Source organism: Sinohyriopsis cumingii, chromosome 10, assembly GCF_028554795.1.
Source record: "Sinohyriopsis cumingii isolate HCF-2022 chromosome 10, ASM2855479v2, whole genome shotgun sequence".
NCBI lineage: Eukaryota > Metazoa > Mollusca > Bivalvia > Unionida > Unionidae > Sinohyriopsis > Sinohyriopsis cumingii.
The window spans coordinates 67,303,878-67,325,646 of NC_142970.1; the positions used below are offsets into that span (position 1 = coordinate 67,303,878).

At 34.6% G+C, this 21,769-nt stretch overlaps 1 protein-coding gene across 1 annotated transcript; it reads left to right on the forward strand.

Moving 5' to 3' along the window:
• The first annotated feature begins 1,713 nt into the window (after positions 1-1,713).
• Positions 1,714-20,095, forward strand: LOC149790320 (tRNA wybutosine-synthesizing protein 5-like). The gene is made up of 7 exons (XM_089972371.1): positions 1,714-1,862; positions 4,806-4,960; positions 5,481-5,550; positions 6,860-7,042; positions 13,983-14,070; positions 15,315-15,431; positions 19,797-20,095. Exons 1-7 carry the CDS (start codon positions 1,776-1,778, stop codon positions 20,054-20,056), a joined length of 960 nt encoding a protein of 319 aa, XP_089828497.1. The 5' UTR covers positions 1,714-1,775; the 3' UTR covers positions 20,057-20,095.
• The last annotated feature ends 1,674 nt before the right edge of the window (positions 20,096-21,769 follow it).

Below are 21,769 nucleotides of genomic sequence, written 5' to 3' on the forward strand. Positions count from 1 at the left end.
TTTTTACTGAAATTAGCCATGATTCACTTACAGATCACCAATACAGAATTAAGAAAACAAGAAATGTGCAATATTTAAGCTTTGTTTCGAATGAGAGAGGAAGTGATGAAACTTAATGATTATATACCTTGTATTTGATTGCTTGTAACTAATAATAATTTTTCTTACAGATGGTCTAGCAGTTTATTAATGATAAAAAATACAAAACTTGAAACTCGTCCTATTTCCAAAGAAAACATGCCGGCAATTGTCAGTCAAAAACAATTCGAGGCTGATTTTAGCAGCTTGCTGGTGAACAAATATTAACTGAGTAAATGAGAGCTTGCCGCTTGATCACCTTTATTGGCATTTTCTTTCTTTGGTTTCTTTTTGTAATCCTCGACAAGAAGCACTTGCATTTGCTGATCCTGTTCGGCAATTCCTTTCATTTCATTGTATGCGATTGCCGACAACTTACCTGTTATTGTTCACATTTTCTAATATTTATAATTAATTCCTGCCCAAGGGCCTAGTTATCTTTCTGCTATTCAACTTGTACCAAGAGGCCATTACTCAATAATTGCATGAAAAAGAAAACAATAAGAATTGTCCAATATGTTCTAATTTGCACGTATGTAATAATGCGGTTTTTTATTTTTGCATTTTGTTCATTAGATGACACAATTATTTTATTCGTTTTATATCAGTAAACAGTCGGAATTGATCCTCATCACGTGAAATTTAGTTTGGTTCAAAAGAAATTTATTTGAACATGTGGCTCTGATTTGGTATATAAATATAACATGGAAATGAGACAGTAATGAGACAGTAAAGTCAAAGAATCAGTTGGAAACGATCAGACACTATATAACTATATCAACATTGGTGCTGAATTGGATTTTTTCCTTAGCATTTTTTTCTATATACTATGTATATAGAAAAATGCTAGGGAAAAATCCAATTCAGCACGCATCCAAGGATTTAAGCCAAAGGTAACAATTTTTGCACATGTATCATGTGTATCATGTGTGTGTGTGTGTGTGTGCGTGTGTGGTCAGAGTCTATAATTTTTTTAAGCAGAAATAAACATCAAGTGAATAAAAGAAAAAATTTGACCACACAAAGGCCAGTCCAGACACAGAAACTAAAATTTTAAGAAAAAAAACAACACAAAAATATCAGAGAGTTGGAATAGGAACACGTAAGACTTTGAATGTTCCGAACAAAGAGCCATGGGGGGGGGGGAACACACTCGAGGCCAATAGCTAATTATATCTAAATGTTGAAGGTGTTTTCCACAAATAAAAATTAACATTATTGTAGAATATAGATATCTAAGTATTAAGTATGCAAATTAGGGACATATATATGTCATCCCGGACTTTGTCGATAATTTCCGAGCAAATGGTAATTGGAGATGTACGAAACGGTTCGTACAACGAATTTCTAATTGCTTTAGTCATTTAAAGTCATTTAAAGTATTCATTTTTGACCCAGAACTTAACTTGACAATGAATTTAATTAATTTGTTTAGTAGTAAATGTATCAGTTGCTTGTCTCTAGAGTGTATTTGGGTGTATTTGGGCAGTATTTGGGTATATTTGGGCAGTATTTGGGTATATGTGGGTAAATCGTGCCACCCGAATTTTCAAACCACTTAACCTGTACAAGTTTAACGTGACCTTCGATCGGCGTTTGACATTTGGTCCAAAGATTAGCCTGATGTTACAGTTACCTCCCCTGCTGAAGCTGTGACTACAGAATAAGGATTTACTTATCATGAGAGAACAAGTCAAATGTCATCCTCTATAAAAGCATTTAAATCGATACATGTTGCAAGTGATGTGTCGCAGAAGGTGTTTACTGAAGAAATATATCCAAAGGTAAGCATCGTTTTGATGCGGAGATAGTCTAAACCCTGTCTTGGCAGACCACATGGGCTCGCATCGTTGCTTACAATTAACCTGTCATACATGCAGTATAATACGATACGAGTCCCATGTGGGCAGACAGAGAAACGCCAAGAATTTTATATATTTTTTACAAATTATTCTGCGAATTGTTTTTTAAGGCCTCCGAAACCGATACCGCGAGGATACTATAGAAGAAGAAAAAACAACAACAAAACCCCCAAATAAATACAAAAAAACCCACAAAGAACTACTGGTTAGCACTGAGAGGCTCATAGAAGCACGAAGAGGTACTTGAAATTGGGCACTAATAACATTCTAAAGCATTAAATTGCTCAGGAAGACATAAATGGTACTAGCTTAGTCCTACAGTGTAAGACATGGGACATGTTATTTTTGTTTGAGTGTTCGCCCAAAACATAAATACAAGGGTAGAGGTCTTACATGTAGGACTAGGTACTAACTTAAACTGAGAATGTTGTTAACACTGACCATAATTGATACAAACGTATTTTGAGCATCAGGAAAGAAAACCATGTCTAGGATTCCTTTTAGTGGCCAGTGTAGAAGAAATATAAAATGTAATACAAAAAAAAAAGACAAAAAAGCAAGGAAAATCCCCAATAAAAATACACCTACAAACATGAAAGAAAAATAAAAAAGGGAAAAGAAATGGGTATGAACCAATCATAAAAAGGTAGAAAAAATCCTGTTCTTTAAAATAGATTTTCAGATAAAATAACGAATAAAACTGTAATTTAAAAAGTATTTTTTAAAGTTGTTTATGCAGATTTCTAATTTGGCAAGACTTATCTTTCTCTGGCACAATCTGTTTCCTTGCTTCCTCTCGTGATGTGTTAATGTCTTTACAAATAAAAAGCACGTATTTCATGTTGAATGGCATTAAGAACTGCTAAGAAACACTAAGAGCACTAGAAAGCAGTAATATTTAAAAATTAGTTCTAAAACAATTTGCAAAAGTTAAAGTTAAAAACCTACACGGTATATTGATATAAACATCTCTGGAACAGGAAAAGGACAATTCTTTATAAACATTTGTATTGAGGTATTATTTATTATTACTATTATTATTATTATTATTATATAGTCTTCATCATGTCAGTTGTTTAATGACAAGAGAATTTGATTGTTGTGAAGTAGCCATAAAATCACTCAGATTTATGAGATCATGTTTCAAGACAGTCTGTGCAAGTTTAAGGTTGACTTTAAAACCATATATTAACCTGAACTGTACAGTTCATCAGCAATCACAGAGCCAGGGATGCCATTTAAAATATATGGTTCTGTCTTCATTTTACTGTTTTGCCATATATTTTCTATCAGATTTCACCTGTGTCCTCTGGTTTGGCTTTTTGGTGATACTTTGCATATTTCTAATGGTATATGTGCCGTCAGAGGATATAACAATCTTTAGTTTCTGTTCTTTTGTTTTAGGACTCCGGAATTTCTGAATGTAAATTTGTTTGTCATACTCAAACTTGTGCCATACATCTGGTACAGTTTTTATTTACTAAATCTTTGAACCAAATTGAAATTTCCAGTATAATAGGCAGCCTGCCACATATCTCTCATTTGGCATGGATAATTTCTGTAACCAAGGAATTTATGTAGAGAAGATGACTAACATTTCATCAGCTTCATTTCTTTTACCATTTTGTTTCTGTAATTCTTGCTTTCTCCTGTAATTCTGGCACTTTTCTATTTCAAGGAAGATCTGACACTCCGGTATTTCTAGGAAGATCTGTCAAATTATTTAGCTTGTGTGTTAGCTTATCATAGGTGTCAACTGTATTGTGTTTGATGCTTTCTTTAATCATATTTACTTTTATTGGTTTGGTTCTGATGGAGAATTCAAAATTCACCTGTTACGAGTCTAGGCTGTTACAAAAAGTAACAGGAAAAAAGTGAAGATAACAAGCTTTGTAAAATTTAACAAATATTTTATTTCCCTAGAATATCATGTGAAAAATGAGAAAAAAGAACTTATGGCACTGATTTCAGAGGTGGTATGTCACGGTTAAAAATATTTAAAGAAGCTCACTGTTACAAATTTGATAACAGGAAGTGCATTCACTGATAGTGTTAGCCTGAAAAGTGCATATGGTGTATACTCCTTCTCTATCTTCAGCTATGGAACATTCATCTTGATTGTTGGACATGCAATAATTTTTTGAAACTGTTGTAGCTTATTCATGTTATGACACAGTGGAAATAGATGCACTCCAAACTCAATAAAAGATATGAAGAAAACAGGAAAAATTTTGAGTAAAGAAAAAAGGATCAATATGGTATTTACTTTTTGTTCCTGACACTTAAAGATCATAGGGGTGCGGGATACTGTTCTAAGTTTCTTCCCTTCTGCCAGAATGTTGGGTTTTGTTTATTCTTAACTGCATGCAGTACAGTATATAGATACAATACCAGAGGCTGTCAAACGTTTGTTACCATTTACCTCTTGTCATGGTTGTTTGACCAGTGTTAGAGCAACTAGAAATGCCCACTCTATTTCCTTCTTCCAGACCCAATATATCCAGTGGCTTCAGAGCCGCAGCTAAAAAAAAAAAAATCTTTTATATGAGGGCCTCAAGGTAGATTATTCCTTAGCTAATTGTGTTATCCTTTTTAAAATAAAGTCATAATTTATTATTATTATTATTATTATAATTACTATTATTATTATTATTATTATTATTATTATTATTAGTGTAACACTTTGCTGGACCAGTGTTAGAGAGACTACTATGAAACACCTTGAAGTGACTGTTACTAAGGTCTTGTGTGACAATTCCATACAAAATGTTTTAAAGACATATATGGGAAAAGTGCATGTACATTATAATATACGTGTTCTGCAGAATCTTTATATTTTATACATATTTTGAAACATTTTTTCAGAGATTTCCCGTGATTCTAAGAGGCATAGAGATTGGACCATGTCAAGAGAAATGGACTGAAGAGTATCTGGCAGAGAAAGGAGGAAACAAGGAAGTGAAGATTCATGTTGCACCAACACCTCAAATGGATTTCATCCAGAAAAATTTTATTTACAGGTATCATAGGATTTTAAATGTATAATGTGTCAGTCAAAAAGATGGAATTTCACCAATAAAATGGTCATTTCCAGAAAGGAATATCAGAGTATTTATTAACATGAAGCTCTCCAGGAAAAGAACAAGTGTTTTCTTTATCTAAAACAAAATCTCTGGCATTAAAATCCTAATAAAACATCACTAGTATCCTATGTCTATGATGATAAATGCCTTAAATCTCACTAGTATCGTATATCTCGAGCAATAAATACTTCAGATCACATTAGTATCATATGTCTTGAATAATAAATCCTTCAGATCTCACTAGTATCATATGTCTTGAATAAGAAATCCTTCAAATCTCACTAGTATCATATATCTTGAATAATAAATCCTTGAAACCTCGTTAGTATCCTATGAAAAATGTTTAACTGGGGGGAAAGGTTTGTAAAGTGTGCATTTGTTATTAGACATAAAACTAGCATTGATTGCGCTGCAAGAACAAGTTACACTGTATCTCCTGTTACTTTTTACTTTTCAGGTCCCTTCCATTCAATGAGTTTGTTCAAAGGGCAGCCAGACTGAAGCAAGACGATTTCTTTATATCTGAGGTAGAGTTTTGTGATCACCAAGATACAAATAATCCATTTGTCGTTGCAAGAATACAGTGAAACTTATGCTGAAAGACACTGTCATACAAAGGACACTTAGTCAGTAAGAACAACATTGAAATGGTTACCTATGCTGGCGGTATTGTTCTCCAGGATCACCAGTGTCAATGAAAATTTTCAAATGTGCCACGGTCTGCAAACAATTTTTTGCTTAAAGTCAGGTGTTTAAGCATGTAAAGTATTTGTTAGGTAGTATGATTTGTGTAAGGGACTAAAGTTCATAAGAAGGAAAGCTACATCAAACAAGGGTCATTGTTTGAAAGAAAGAATTCTGTAAATGAGGCAGAAATTAGGAAGGAAAATATTTATCAGTAATATGTAATTACTAAAGATGTATAGAAGTCAGATCAGTATGGATGATTCGCTAGTAGAGCCTATTCAATTTGGTTACTTAAGCTCACCCTCACTTAAATGTTATAGTTGGCATTTATACCCATTGCCAAACTTATGTACCAAACCACAGGAAAATTGGACATGGTATTGTGAGAAACTGAGCTATGGTATAGTGAGAACATGTGTCATGGTGTAGTGAGAACATGTGTCATGGTATAGTGAGAATATGTGCCATGGTATAGTGAGAACATGTGTCATGGTATAGTGAGAACATGTGCCATGGTATAATGAGAACATGTGCCATTTTGTAGTGAGAATATGTGCCATGGTATAATGAGAACATGTGCCATTTTGTAGTGAGAATATGTGCCATGGTATAGTGAGAACATGTGTCATGGTGTAGTGAGAACATGTGTCATGGTATAGTGAGAACATGATCCACGGTATAGTGAGAACACAGTACACATACAGAGTTAATACTATTGACACTATATAGAGTTGATGCTATTGACAGAATATGATGTTGACACATTGTACAGAGTTGATGGTATTGACATGGTATCTGTAGATGATAGTACTGACACAGCATATGGAGTCAGTGGTGTTGACAATATAAGAAATTGATGGTACTGACCCAGTATAGGGAGTTAATGGAAGCACTGTCTGGGATCTATAGGAAAACTCCCATTTAATAATACATGTAAAGACAAATATCCAGACAAATTTTGATTATCACTCTTGTGTATCTTATAGTTTACTGGCCTTTGATATTTTGTTAAACTGTATTTATATTTGCTTGTACTTGGGTAAAAGTATTGTTTCTTGGTAACCCACAAAACCTCAAAACATAAAATTTAATTTGTTTTCAAGAAGTTTCAATATTGAGAGATTTAACTGTACATGAAATGTTTTCCAGAATGAAAAGTACTACCTGAGAGCACTTGGAGATGACCCTCGAAAGGACATAGCAGACATATCCAAGCAGTTTCCAGAACTAGCACAGGATATCCACATTCCACCATTTTTTAACAAGGACAGATTTTTCTCCAGTGTCTTTAGAATTGCCTCCCCTGGCATACAGCTCTGGACACATTATGATGTGAGTTATTATAAAGGGGGCGCTCACCAGTTATTATGTACGTTTGAGAGAGTGACATATGTAAGGTGAAGCTGTTTGCATTTAGAACATGCACAGCGGAGAGAATGATGGCATACCTCTATGCTACTTTGATGTAATGTGTCTGACATTTCTTTGGATATTGTACTTGTGGAAATTGTACATGATTTAAACACACTCCTAACTAAAATGAATGTTCCCTTGTGCTAAAAAATCAGCCTGAATTTGTCTAAAGTACACTATCCATAGCAGCTATTAAAATATGGAAAATGAATTTTGCCAGATTAGACAATACCAGCTTCTGAAAGTGCAATGAATGAATTACCAAATATATAAAATGTAAAAAAATTATCGGTTCTTTTTTTAAACAATTTACCTCTGAAGTTCAGGAAGTGAAAATGACCAAGTGGAGCTAGCAGTTTTCTGAAAGGTGCACATCTGGAGTAAGGCCAAGCTGTATAATCTATAACCTATATTACACCCATCAATCGTACATCAAAATAAAGGGAAATAAAGGTTATTTGAATTATACCTAAGATATACAAGGTCTTTTTTAAATAGCTAGTATAACCAGAGAGGAAAGCCGGGGAAATTTTTTTTCTTTAAAATCCTAACCCTATGCAAAAGACAAAACTGTAGAGCACCACCAAAACCTTATGGTATAGTATGAACTGCCTCCCCTGGGATATAGCTCTGGATGCATATGATACGAGTTATTATAAAACATTCTCGAATATTTAGAATTGCCTCCCTCGGTATACAGCTATGTAGACATTATGATATGATTTTTTATGACAAATTATGGAACATTTAGAATCACATTCTGTGGTATGCAGTGTTAGATTCTTTGGTTCTTCTCTATGGTTATTATGTACTTCTGAATGTGGGACATGTATAAGGTGAAGCTGTGTGCATTTGTAATAAGCACATAGGCAGACACTGTGCAGTCATTTCATAATCCCCAGACTTTGCAAAATATTATAACTCCATGATTGTCCTTGGTATGTTTACTGCATTGTTATATTAGCCATGTGTACAATGTGATATGACTTTGTATGCCATTGTTGGCTTGGAAAAGACATTTTAAATAGTATATGCTTTGTTTAGGCCCTAAGTGGAACCAAAGATAATGCAAAAAAACTAGCCATATTGTCATCTTGGAATAAATTTTAAGGAGCAAGTTTGCTAGTGGGCTTTACCAAATATATGTACTAATGAAGCATTAATGTTATTTGAGGTCTGCTTGCTCTTAAATTTTCTTTTCTTGTAGAAATCATCAGATTAGTATAAAATACAGTTCTAGGATGAGATTTTTATCAGAGTAGTATAAAATACAGTTCTAGGGTGAGATTTTCATCAGAGTAGTATAAAATACAGTTCTAGGGTGAGATTTTCATCAGAGTAGTATAAAATAGTTTTAGGGTGAGATTTTTATCAGAGTAGTATAAAATACAGTTCTAGGGTGAGATTTTCATCAGAGTAGTATAAAATACAGTTCTAGGGTGAGATTGTTATCAGATTAGTATAAAATACAGTTCTAGGGTAAGTTTTTCATCTTAGTAGTATAAAATAGAGTTCTTGGGTGAGATTGTTATCAGATTAGTATAAAATACAGTTCTAGGGTGAGATTTTTATCAGATTAGTATAAAATACAGTTCTGGGGTAAGTGTTTCATCAGAGTAGTATAAAATACAGTTCTGGGGTGAAATTTTTATCTGATTAGTATAAAATACAGTTCTAGGGTGAGATTGTTATCAGATTAGTATAAAATACAGTTCTAGGGTGAGATTTTTATCAGATTAGTATAAAATACAGTTCTAGGGTAAGTGTTTCATCAGAGTAGTATAAAATACAGTTCTAGGGTGCGATTTTTATCAGATTAGTATAAAATACAGTTCTGGGGTGAGATTTTCATCATAGTAGTATAAAATACAGTTCTAGGGTGAGATTTTTATCAGATTAGTATAAAATACAGTTCTAGGATAAGTTTTTCATCAGAGTAGTATAAAATAGAGTTCTAGGGTGAGTTTTTCATCAGAGTAGTATAAAATAGAGTTCTAGGGTGAGATTTTTATCAGATTAGTATAAAATACAGTTCTAGGGTGAGATTTTTATCAGATTAGTATAAAATACAGTTCTAGGGTGAGATTTTTGTCAGATTAGTATAAAATGTTATTTCTTCTGAGTGAAAAGTCAAGTTGACAATGGGGAGGGGGAGGCAGTCACAGAAAGACTTCTTAATGATGTCTAGTTTGTCTTAATTGAAATGATGAAGACCTAATGTCAAATAATGCCACCCTGGCAGCCAATCTGAAAATCCTGTTACCGTTATTTCTCAGAACAAAGAGTCATGCTGACATGGTTTTTTTATAGAGACGCTTCCAGGCCACAGAAGTGCAGGTTTCTCACATAAAAGGGTCCAGAGTCGGGCACCTTTTAAAACCCATTGGGTTAAGTTTGTAAAGTTATCTGTGATTACCATTATTTCTTGTACTCAGCGTATGTTTTTGTTTTTTAGTTAGGTTGATGAGATCACCTCTTTTGCTTTTTCTCCATGATCTCAATTAATCTAGTATCTATGAAGAATTTGTTTGAATATGAGCACATTTATGATGGAGATTTATTGGAGTAATGTAGAAACTATGAAGGTATTCCAATTAAATTGTTTCCTGGAGGGATATAATAAATTGATCCAGCAATTAGGGAAATGTCTGAAAGTGCAACAGCAATGTGTCATGTTAAAACAAGCAATAACTGTTTTCTTTGGAAAGTCAGCGAAATGGGAAGATAATCTTTTAAGGACAAAACTTAAATTCTTATTGTTTGCTGCTAAGCAGACATAGTGCAGAAGGCATTGATACAGAAATAACCAGCATGATGTCATTTATAGAGATGTCAAAATGTGAACCTGAACTGCTTTGTTGTTCACACATGCCAACCACCAGGTGAGGTATGTGCGTAATTTATTACTAAAATAAGTGGCACAAAGCATAATCTGACCATAAAAAGAACAGTCTATATATTACATGCCCTTTTCACAGAAAACTATAAAAAACTTATTTATTTAACATACATTTATTTTCACTTCTTACCTGCATCTGCAGTTAAAATTTTTGTCACAAATTGGCCAAATCCATGTGGATTGGTAGTTAATACAAAAGTATAGACACAAAAGACATTGATAATTATATATGCATAACACTCACTTTAACTAGTCTAAATGTCTACAGTAACTTTTACGAATAGTCATAAAGTTCGTAAAGGATGACTTATAGTATCCTTGACTTGCCATGGTTTGTTCCTTAACGACGGTCCAGTGCAACATGTTTTTAAGTTTAACAAAATCCCTCTCCTCTGACATTTTTCAGTCATATAACATTAAACAGTCACATTGATACAGCCTGTATTTTTATGATATCTGGTGCCATTTATTTTCAGTTTAGACTGGTTCATTACGTATGTAGTAAAGTAGAATGAATCTATGACAAGTGATTTCACATTCAAGAATCCCGTCTGTTGTCTTGGAACTGTTTCAGGTTTACACGTCATTTTTGTTTAGATCTTTTTTCAGTGTTATTAAATAACAAAGATTTCCCTTAAATTTAAATATTTTAGTGAAAAATTTCATTCTGTATAGTTGTCCATTTCATTCAGTTTATCCTAACATGGTATAAGAAGTGCATGTTACGTTAAGCAAGTCTATTTGTGTTGCCTTTGCCATGACAAAAATATCTGTCAGGTTTTCTAATAAAAAAGTGTCCAGTAAACAAACTTGTGAACAGCTGCCCTGACTTGAGCAGCTAATACTCACTCTAGGGCCACAAACTTGAGGCAAAAATGGCATTAGATAAACCGGACATTTATATTGTGCTTTCTTTTATTTGAAATGTAGTTTGCTGAATATTTCTTAATCAGTATTTACTGTTGCTGTTGATAAAAGGTGACCTAGTTAACATCATCAGGATCTCTAAACAAATGCGTTTAAGTTGCCAAGAAATGGTGTACAAACCATGGAAAGGCACGTATTTAGGACAGTCTAGCTGTAAATATCAGTGTTGATTCTTACAAAGGTCACACAAGAATTTATATTAATGTTGTTACCTATCAGCTACCTTTTGGCATAGTTTACCCTCACCATCCCTGATGATCCCCCCCACCTCCACCTCTGTTGATGTAGGTATCTGGGCTCTCCCCATCTTAGAAACATTTCTTGCAGCATCTATGTTCATATGATGTCTAGTCAATACTAAATGAAAATTGTGCCCATATGATGTGCAGTATTGTGTATTCCCAAACAGCTTACCATGCAGATGTTGAAATCAGGAAATGATCCCAGGACAGTTGATACGGAGTGAAAGTATATTACTGCCGCATTACCAGAGTCCCAACAAACATAGTTCAGGATGACAATATAGCATTGGCACATAATAAGTTATATTTTCATATAAGCCTTCATAAAATTACTGAAATTCATATTTGATAAAAATGAAAAGAATATGTTTTGTTTGATGTGTGTGTGTGTGCCTTGGATTTTTAACATAGCTTTAAAAAAAATTCAGTTATATCGCTTTGATGTCTGCATTGTGGCAGTTCATAGTGATGTCTAGCACTGGAGCATCATTCCACAAACATGTAGCATGATGTCCCACCCAGTCACATTATCCTGACACCAGGCCGACCAGTCCTAACACTAACCTCTTAATGCTGAGTGCCAAGCGAGGCAGCTGTTGGTACCATTTTTTTAATTCTTTGGTATGACTTGGCCAGGGATCGAACCCATGATCTCTCGCATCAGAGGCAGATGCTTTAATCACTAGGCCACCAGATCAGTTCTTTTTTGAAGCATTTTGTAGACCAGATATACCAAGTAGTCAGTAGACTTCGCATTGCCCAATATTATTACTACACACATGCATGCATATGTGCCCACACACATAAACACAACTACACAGGCATTAAATACAAAAAATGTATCTAGCATCCATCTTTAAAATCTGATATTCATTTGTGCAGTGGGTTTGAAGGTAATAAATATGGTTTGTATTCATCTTGAGGGAGTGGCAAATATGCTGAATGGTGTTGCTTTTACAACAAATTTTTTGCACTCAAAAACAAAACTCTCCCCCTCCCTTTTGCTCTTCACAAATTCAAACTTCATCCAGAAATTTAGTTTTGCTTGGGTTTGCACATTTTGCAGATGATTCACCTCTTTCATCTCACAGCTACATTTTACCTTAAAAAATGAACATCTCTTGTACACTATTCTTACTGTGGAAATAATTTTGTAATATATGGAGTGAAATCCCACATACAGACATATTTCAGACATGTGTGAGTGCATGCATGTGTGTGTGTGATTTTGATTTTTAACGTAGCTTTAGCAATTTTTCAGTTATATCTCTACAATGTTTGCAGTGTGGCAGTTTATAATGATATCTAGCACTGGGGCATCATGCCACAGACATGTAGCATGATGTATCACCCAGTCACTAACCTCTTAATGTTGAGCGTCTGGTACCATTTTTATAAGTCTTTGGTATGACTCGGAGGTTGTAAAAAAATGTTTTTTATTTTTACCTCTAAGATTATTGAAAATCATGTTAATTGAAACATGCCTGCATCTGGGGTATCGGAGTTAAAAAAGTCATATTTTTTTGTGACACATTATGGCAGGTGTTGTTTAAGCAGCTGGACATGGATTATTTTCAACTTCAAATCAGTGGTGATGAGAATGGCAAAAAAATGAAGAAAGTGAAGGCTGCAGTGGAGTATCTCACAAATGAGTAAATAGGTTAATACCTATACTAGAGGGGACATCTTATGAGGATTTTGATTTCAAGATAGAGTTTGACAGGAAAAAAGATGAATATTTAAGTGTTAGATAAATAATGAACTATGACTATGCTCACCTTTTTAAATCTCCTCACCTCTTCTTTTTTTGACATGGGGGAGATAACCATATTTAGATAAAATCCTCACAGCATCTCTGATTATAGTTATTATAAATTTATCTAAAATAATTTATTTTATAATGTCAGCATGTTTCAAAGTTGTTTCTCATTTTAAAAACCTGATGGTTAAGAAACAAACAGAAGTATTAGCTTATTTAACTTTTAAGAAACATTATCTCTTTTATTCTTCACAAAATGCATTTTAGAACAGTAAAAAAAGAATCAAATTGAACCTGTACATGCTTAAATTTCTTTCTGAAAAAACTAAAGAAATCCTGTTGACTCTTCATGCAAAAAATAAATAAATAATAAAACTAAGAGATACCTCAAAATTGAATGTTAGGTAAATGGGCAAGTTCGGTATTTCATATACCTTGCTTTTAATTTGTAACCTTTAAGTATGTTGTTGTTGTTGTTGTGGGGTTTAATGTCATTTTTCAGCACATGATATGCTATACATGGCGGCCAGTATTAATGGTGGAGGAAGAACCCGGGAAAACCCCGGAAAGAACCACTTACCCAAGAGAAGCTACTGGCTAGCTTTCTCACATACCAACCTTTAAGTATGCTTTAATTGACTGTGTAACACTAATTTTGGTCTTGTACTGCTCGGAGTATAAAAGTAATTCCTCAAAGACATGGGAGGTAATGAGCAAGAGTTACTACCCTTTGTCAAACAACAGACATGATAAGATGAATTTCGTCATTTTGTATGAATGGATTCGCAAGGTAGTATGCTAATATTCCTGACATGATGTGATGAAGTAAGTATTCTCAGAGAAACATAATTTACTTTAAATATCTGCTTTCCATTCAGTTTTCTTTTCTTTGTTGGAGATGCATCTTGCAAACTCATCTTACTGAACCCATTTTAATTGTCTGAACTTTGCATTTATTCTGGCTGAATCTCAGAATCTTTACAAATGCTCCATATATATATAGAATATAATAATGCATGCATTTGATTACAGGTGATGGACAATCTATTAATCCAGGTAAATGGAAGAAAAAGAGTGGTCCTCTTCAGTCCCAAAGAAGCTGACAAACTTTATCTAAATGGTAAATGAATTCAAAATCTGTATGTTCACCTGCATTTATATGCTTATTATTCAAAGTAGAAGCTCTACACAAAGAATCTCACATAAGACCTTATTTCAAAGAAAGAAATAAAAGGAGTTGGCTGTATTACATCTTTAGTAAGCTTACAAACAAAATTGTTTGATGTGTTCCATGAACATCATGTTTGAAATTAGCAGAAGTGTAAGATTATGTTTGTCATACAACAAAGCATACTGATTTAATTTTTCCAAACCTTAGGATAGTTTAGTTGAATGACATTAAATTAGGTTTTGGATGTCTCAGGCTTTTGCTTTCCCATTTTGACACCTCAAATGATGTCCTAAGGTTTTATTATATATTTTACATTTACAATGTAGATATATTGACACAATGACACAGTAGTCATGTGATAAATTCAGTTTTAAGAAGGAATATACTTTGTTCGTCTGTTTCACTTTTTCTTAAACTTTTTTAAACTTAATGCATGCTGCAGAAAATGGATAATTGATTTGTACTATAGCATTTTATGCTGGACAAATCTGCTTGCATTTACCATGTGTTAAGAGGAGTGGACAAGTTGAATTTTTTTTCTGATGAAGATGTTTATATGTTTGTCTTGCCTGCCAATTCTTGGCAAGACATAAATATAACTTTCAAATGGCCTTCTTGTTCTTGAGCTAGGCTTGAACACTAAGTTTTCTCTGACACTACTGCATGCACTGTAATGAAACATTAATTGTTCATCATGGAGAGTGCTGCATATCACAGGCAAATTTAGATTACAGTGATTTTTCTGGGTATTCAGAATCTGCCTTACCATTCCATGGAATTTTTGTCATGCTTTGCAGATATATTAAGGTCAATGTTGATTTTTTCCAGGCAGACCATTAGTTATACCATATTAGAAATCTTTACTCTTCACAGTAATACATTTTCTTCCCATTTTTCAGTTAATAAATCTTGCCTGTACATTTTTTAAAAAAATTATATTTGACCAACACAGAGTAGAGTCAGCTGCATTCCCTTTGCGAACAGCAAAAGACATTTTTTATTTCAAAAATGATATTTTCCCTTGGATTTCATATTTCATAAGATCTCATTTTAAACATTGAAAACGTCTCCAGGCTAGTGTATTGTTATACAAAACAACAACAAATGGAAGAATAGGGATAAATACAGGTGATTATCATTGAAGCTACAAAGATTATTCAGAAGAAAAATAAATATAAAGCTGTTTCTTTCAGGTGATAAATCAGAAGTACTTGACATAGATAATCTGGATGAGATAAAGTTTCCCCTGTTCTCTCATGCAGAGAGATATGAAGGAATCCTGAACCCCGGAGATATTCTTTTTATTCCAGGTATGTAACATATATATATCAATATCTCACAAGGAATTATACTTTTTACTTATGGAAATTCAAACCCAGGTCAGCTGGTAAATGGCACCCATCACCTTGATTGAGTTGGTGTTATAGGAATCTGTGGTATAGAAGTCTGTGGGTAAACGGAACCTATCGCCTTGTATGTAAGCACTGACTCCTGTACCATCTTGACCATCAAAAAGAGATGTTCAGTCTTGTTACAAAAGTGTTAGGGGGCCCCGAGTGGCCGAGTGGTCTAAAGCGCTCTTCGTTACGGATCACTGCCATCTCACCTCTGTCTGCGGCGGTTCGAGTCTAGGATTCAGCCAATGTGGGTATGTGAGAAAGCTTGCCAGTAGCTTCTCGTGGGTCGGTGGTTCTTTCCGGTGTTTTCCCGGGTTCTTCCTCCACCATTAATACTGGCCGCCATGTATAGCCTATCGTGTGCTGAAAAATGGCGTTAAACCCCACAACAACAACAACAACAAAAGTGTTACATCTCAGACACACTTTAAAGACATTTACTGTTACCCATGTGACTTAATTTTGAAACACCAGTTTAGGGGCAGTTTATTTCCATATGAATGGAGAAAGTCCTTCATTGGTTGTAGGAAAAAAACAACTTGGTTTTGGTTCAGAAGCTGTAATTTAAGACACCAGTATGATCTTTGTATTTTCTCCAATACCATTCAGAATATTCCAATAATGTTTTGACTGTGTGATTGTTGTTATTATTGTTGGAGTGTTTAATGTCATTTTTTCAGCACAAGATAGGCTATGCATAGCGGCGTGTATAATCTGTGGAAGAAGAACCCGGGAAAACCCCGGAAAGAACCACCATCTCACGAGAAGCTACTGGCAAGTTTTCTAACATACCCACATTGGCCAGTTCTGAGACTTGAACCCATGTAGACAGGTGAGATGGCTGTGATCCATAACGGTGATCGCTTTGAACCACTTGGCCACTCTGGGCCCCCATCTGTGTGATAATGGAGGCACCATAGATCGAGTCTAAAGCAACTTTATTGAATATTTGTTTCATTATATGAAGCCTGTAATCATTACTTGATTGATGAGGCAACAGGACATAACCTTTGTTCTTTCCCTAGTTGATATGATATACATTGATTGATGAGGCAACAGGACATAATCTTTGCTCTTTCCCTATAATATAAACTAGAGGACTTAAAATGAATAACCTTGAAATATTTAAGTCAACATAATTTTTTAATCCTTGTTTGTGCTGGGTTAAATATTCTTTGTTTGGGTAAGGTAAATATTTGGTTCTTTTGTTACATTCATGATTGGATTTATTTCCCAATTGATGTTTTTTGGATCACTTGCATGCTAGTACAATTGATGTGTAATGAGTAAATTTTTTTTCTTCTCCATTTTCTATTAATCTTCCATATTATTTGTTACTATTCACATGTTTTTTTTCCTTCAGATTATGGGGCCCCGAGTGGCCGAGTGGTCTAAAGCGCTCTCCGTTACGGATCACTGCCATCTCACCTCTATCTGCGTAGGTTCGAGTCTCGGATTCGGCCAATGTGGGTATGTGAGAAAGCTTGCCAGTAGCTTCTCGAGGGTCGGTGGTTCTTTCCGGGGATTTCCTGGGTTCTTCCTCCACCATTAATACTGGCCGCCATGTATAGCCTATCTTGTGCTGAAAAATGGTGTTAAACCCTACAACAACAACAACAACTTATAACTGCTTCGATTTAGTCGCATTAAGAACCTCTGAATGACATATTTCTCAAAGTAAATGAATGAATCTGAGAAAATCTACCACAACCACTATAACCATACGACTGCTCCTGCTACTACAAAGTTTGCTGCAGTGACCTTTGATAGGGTAAGGGCATTTGAAATGATTAAATTCTGAGTATTTTTTTAATGGTCCCAATGCTGCGATACCGTACTTGGATTTTAGAATTGACAATATCTGTCCCTGCACTCTTCCTTTTTCTGAGTCTTTTGAGAATAAAAAAAAAGATTCATGTCAGGCAGAGGAACTGGAGACCCTCTATCCTGAACAAGTCGAAGTGTCTCTGTTGGACATGAGCAAAGATATTCTCTTCATATTTATTCATGTATAATATAACGCTTTTGTTTTAGGGAGAACCTATTTCTTGCAAAAACCTTATCATGGCTTGTAAATTTTATTTGCATTGAATTATGGCTAAAACCATGTAACATTCAGAATTCTTGAATATTTTGAAGCCGCTTTGATATTTTGAAGCAGCTTTTTTTTATTGGCATATTAAATTGCCATTTATATGTTATCTTATGTATTGTGTCTTATTTTCAGGCATTTAATAAATTCATTGTGAAAACAAATTTTTAAAAATTTTCTATTTTGAGCTTTTTTTAGTTAAAAATGATCCATATGCTTTCTTCGAAATACTTCCAGATTTAATTATTAAGAACAAAGGAAAGCATGACCTCAAAAACAATAGGTAGAAATAGGTAGGTGATCCAGGCTGATCAGATAGTGGGAATCGAACCCATACACATTCTTATCCAGAGTAAAATGCCTAAAGCACTGAGCCAACCTAGCCCCCTTGGGCGATGATCACAATGGTTTCCAAGCTATGGCTGAAAGGGTGGAGCCCTACTGGGTAAGAATGTACCCAGGAATCCATGCTGGCTGTGTTTATTAACTCTGTAATGCCAAGTAAATGCATAACATAAGTGTGTGTGTGTATGATTTGGATTTTTAACATAGCTTTAACAATTTGTCAGTTTTATCACTATTACTATCTGCAGTGTGGCAGTTTATAATGATGTCTAGCACTGGGGCATCATGCTACAGACATCTAGCATGATGTCCCACCCAGTCACATTATCCTGACACCAGGCTGACCAATCCTAATGCTAACCTCTTAATGCTGAGTGCCAAGCGAGGCAGCTGTTAATGACATTTTTATGTCTTTGATATGACTTGGTCAAGGTTTGAACCTGCAACCTCCCACATTCAAGGCGGATGCTCTTACCCCTGTGCCACTGGAGTGGTCTCATGCTAAGAAACAACCCTATGTATATTGACTAGGAAAAAAGATAAATGACACCAGTATTAATAGACAGTAAATGACACCAATATTAATAGACACTGTGGCAAATATGTGGTCTAAGCCTTTGTTGCATACCTCAATCTACATGCTTGATATGGCATTTGATACTTCAATCCATATTTGTGTATCTCACCCAGATTTGGGAAATTCATCGTCGAATGGGTATGTGCTACTTTGGAGCCTTTTTTGAACTCTACACATCAATGTTTTTATACGCAGTGAATCAAACATTTTATAAATCCCAGTTCATTTTGAATTTCATTCATATGGTATAGCCAAAAAACTCGTTGGATATGGCATATGAATAGACATCAACCCTATGCCTTATCAAGCTTGTTGTTTCTGCAAATTCAGAACAAAACATGTTTGTAGCTTTGTGGATTTGTTTTTCCTCACAGTTTCAATATGTGTGTGAATTTTCAATGACCACCTGACATATTTAAACTACCAGGTGGCCATTTTGTTTTGCATGTGCTGGTTGTCACCTTAAGAATACTGACATGTACAGAATATGCTGACATATGATCTGTACTGTTGTTACCTTCTTCTGACACCAAATTATTATAATTGTTGAACCTCATTGTCTGCTAACATAAATGTACTTCATAAAAGGGCAGTAAAATAATCATAGTGATAAACATCAAAGAGCTTCCTATCTATATGTTTATGTAAGAGTAATTTCTTGGTCTTTCACAAGTCTGTGTTATGCGGAGAGGCACATGTGATACGATACATTCTTTTAGTTTCATTTTTCGTGCATGTACATATTTTTGAAAAAGAGATCATTTTACATGAAGTGTAAACTTCTTGAGTACAGAGACTTTTATGCAACAAAATATAGAGCTTATGACATCAATTAGATTTGTTTTTATTTTCAACATGGCTACATTAGTTATGGATCTGTGCCATCTCACCTCTGTCTGCATCGGTTCGAGTCTAGGATTCGGCTAATGTGGGTATGTGAGAAAGCTTGCCAGTAGCTTCTCGTGGGTCGGTGGTTCGTCCTGGGGTTTTCCTGGGTTCTTCCTCCACCATTAATACTGGCTGCCATGCATAGCCTATCGTGTGCTGAAAAATGGCGTTAAACCCCACAACAACAACAACAACAACAACATGGCTACATTAATTTAATTTCATGGTTTTATGCATTCCTTGTGCTGATAATAACATTATTTTGGACAAAGATATCTCATACTGTAAAGTCATGGTCAGTCCTGATTTAGGATTTTCTGTTGGAATACTGATCTATGCACCCATTCATAATGAGTTATTTTTTTTTCTTTTTCAGCCCTTTGGTTTCATAATGTGATATCCATGGACTTTGGAGTTGCAGTGAATGTGTTTTGGAAGCACTTGGATGATAATTTCTATGACAGTAAGGACACTTATGGGAATAAAGACCCTCTTCCTGCTTCCAGAGCAATGCAAATTCTGGACAGGGCATTAAAGACACTTGATGAATTGCCACTTGAGTATAGAGACTTTTATGCGCGCAGATTGGTGCATAGAATTCAGTCAAAAGCCTTGTGTGATCATTTTCCAACATAGTACCATTTATTTTGAACAATTAAATTTTTTATAATGAAATTGTCTCCAGTTGTTTATACTTTGCAGAAGTTGGCATTTAGCTTTTATCACATCCAGTTGTACATTTGTTTAGTCTGAAGTTTCTTTGTCAGTTGTAGATTTGTAGCTTGCCTGATTAAATTGCTAAGTGGGGCCCCGAGTGGCGGAGTTGTCTGAAGTACTCACCATTACGGATCACTGCCATCTCACCTCTGTCTGTGTGGGTTCAAGTCTCAGATTCATCTAATGTGGTTATGTGATAAAGCTTGCCAGTAGCTTCTCATGGGTTAGTGGTTCTTTCCGGGGTTTTCCCATGTTCTTCCTCCACCATTTATACTGGCTGTCATATATAGCCTATCTTGTGCTGAAAATGGCATTAAACTCAACAAGAACAACAAATCTCCAAGTGAGCATATGGTGTGGCATTGTGTCCATTTTCTGTTGCCATTTTCAGCACCTCAAAAACAACTGGACCAATTTTAAATAAAAGAGGAAAAGAGAATCCTGACACGAAAGCCATTATAAATTATACAGATCATGCCACTCTGCCTCCAAATACTGTTACTAAAAATATAAAATCCATTACAGGACTTAAATAGAAAACTGCTAAGCATGATTTTTGACCACATTTAATGTAATGCATCTAGGCATAAAGGTCATTAATGTTTTTTTCTGTTTTGATTTTCTTTTTTTTTACAAACAATGCTGATGTGCCTTCATATATGGCCACCTTAAAAACATTGATTAATATTCAAAAGACTTCTTCACAAATATGACCGAACATAATTTTGACATATTTGAATTTTTTTACAAATGAGGCCAATCATTCATGAAATATGTCCACCTTGAGTAAAAGCAGAGCATTAAAAAAACACTTTTATTCAACAGACCTTTCTGAACAGAATTGGACCACACCTGGCACAGAACATTACAGCATGAAGGTTATTAATTTTGTTTAAAATGTGATGTGCTTTCATTCATGGCTGCCATTTCTAAGCACAGAAATACCTTCTAACATCAACACAAACCCAGGGTTTTAGGAAAGCCTCCTGATATGAAGACCTTTAAAATTCATAGAAAATGATTCTGGCTTGTCATCAAATATGGCTGACATTGCTAAAAATAGAAGGAAAAAACTTTCACATTCTTATCAAAAACAGAACTGAACAGATGTGGACCAAATTTGACAGAAAGAATTAAGGAATGAAGACATTTCAGATTTGTACAAACTATAAAGATCTACCATCAAATATGACTGCTGTTGTTTAAGATAGAAAATAAACTTTTCAGTGACCTCTTCATTCAAACCCTATAACAGATGATTTGACAGCAAGCTTTTGGGCATGACTAACTTTCAGGTTATGAAATTGTTGCCATCCCATCTTCAAATATGGTTGCCATTATTAAAGTTTAAAAAATCTTAAAATTTTTATTTAAAAAACCCCAGCAGCTGCTGTCAAAAGGACATAAGCATATTTGCATGAGGACCTGTCATAATTATGTAAACAATGCCAATCCACAAAATACAATGACTTTTTTTCTTTCTTCAAATTTGACCACAAAAAAAACAACACTGCCTAAAGTACTGAACAAGTAATGTTCACATCAGTTACTGATGAAGGTTTCAAAATGTAACATTATACAGTGAATAGAATAGAAGAAATGTCTTCAGATAGTATCCAACTGACCCTTATT

Bases quoted from the DNA above. Each gene is read 5' to 3' on its own strand.
- LOC149790320 (XM_089972371.1), top strand. From the start codon at position 1,776: ATGTCATCCTCTATAAAAGCATTTAAATCGATACATGTTGCAAGTGAT. The intron at 5,551-6,859 runs GTAGAGTTTTGT...AATGTTTTCCAG, and splicing joins ACGATTTCTTTATATCTGAG to AATGAAAAGTACTACCTGAG. The intron at 14,071-15,314 runs GTAAATGAATTC...TGTTTCTTTCAG, and splicing joins TGACAAACTTTATCTAAATG to GTGATAAATCAGAAGTACTT.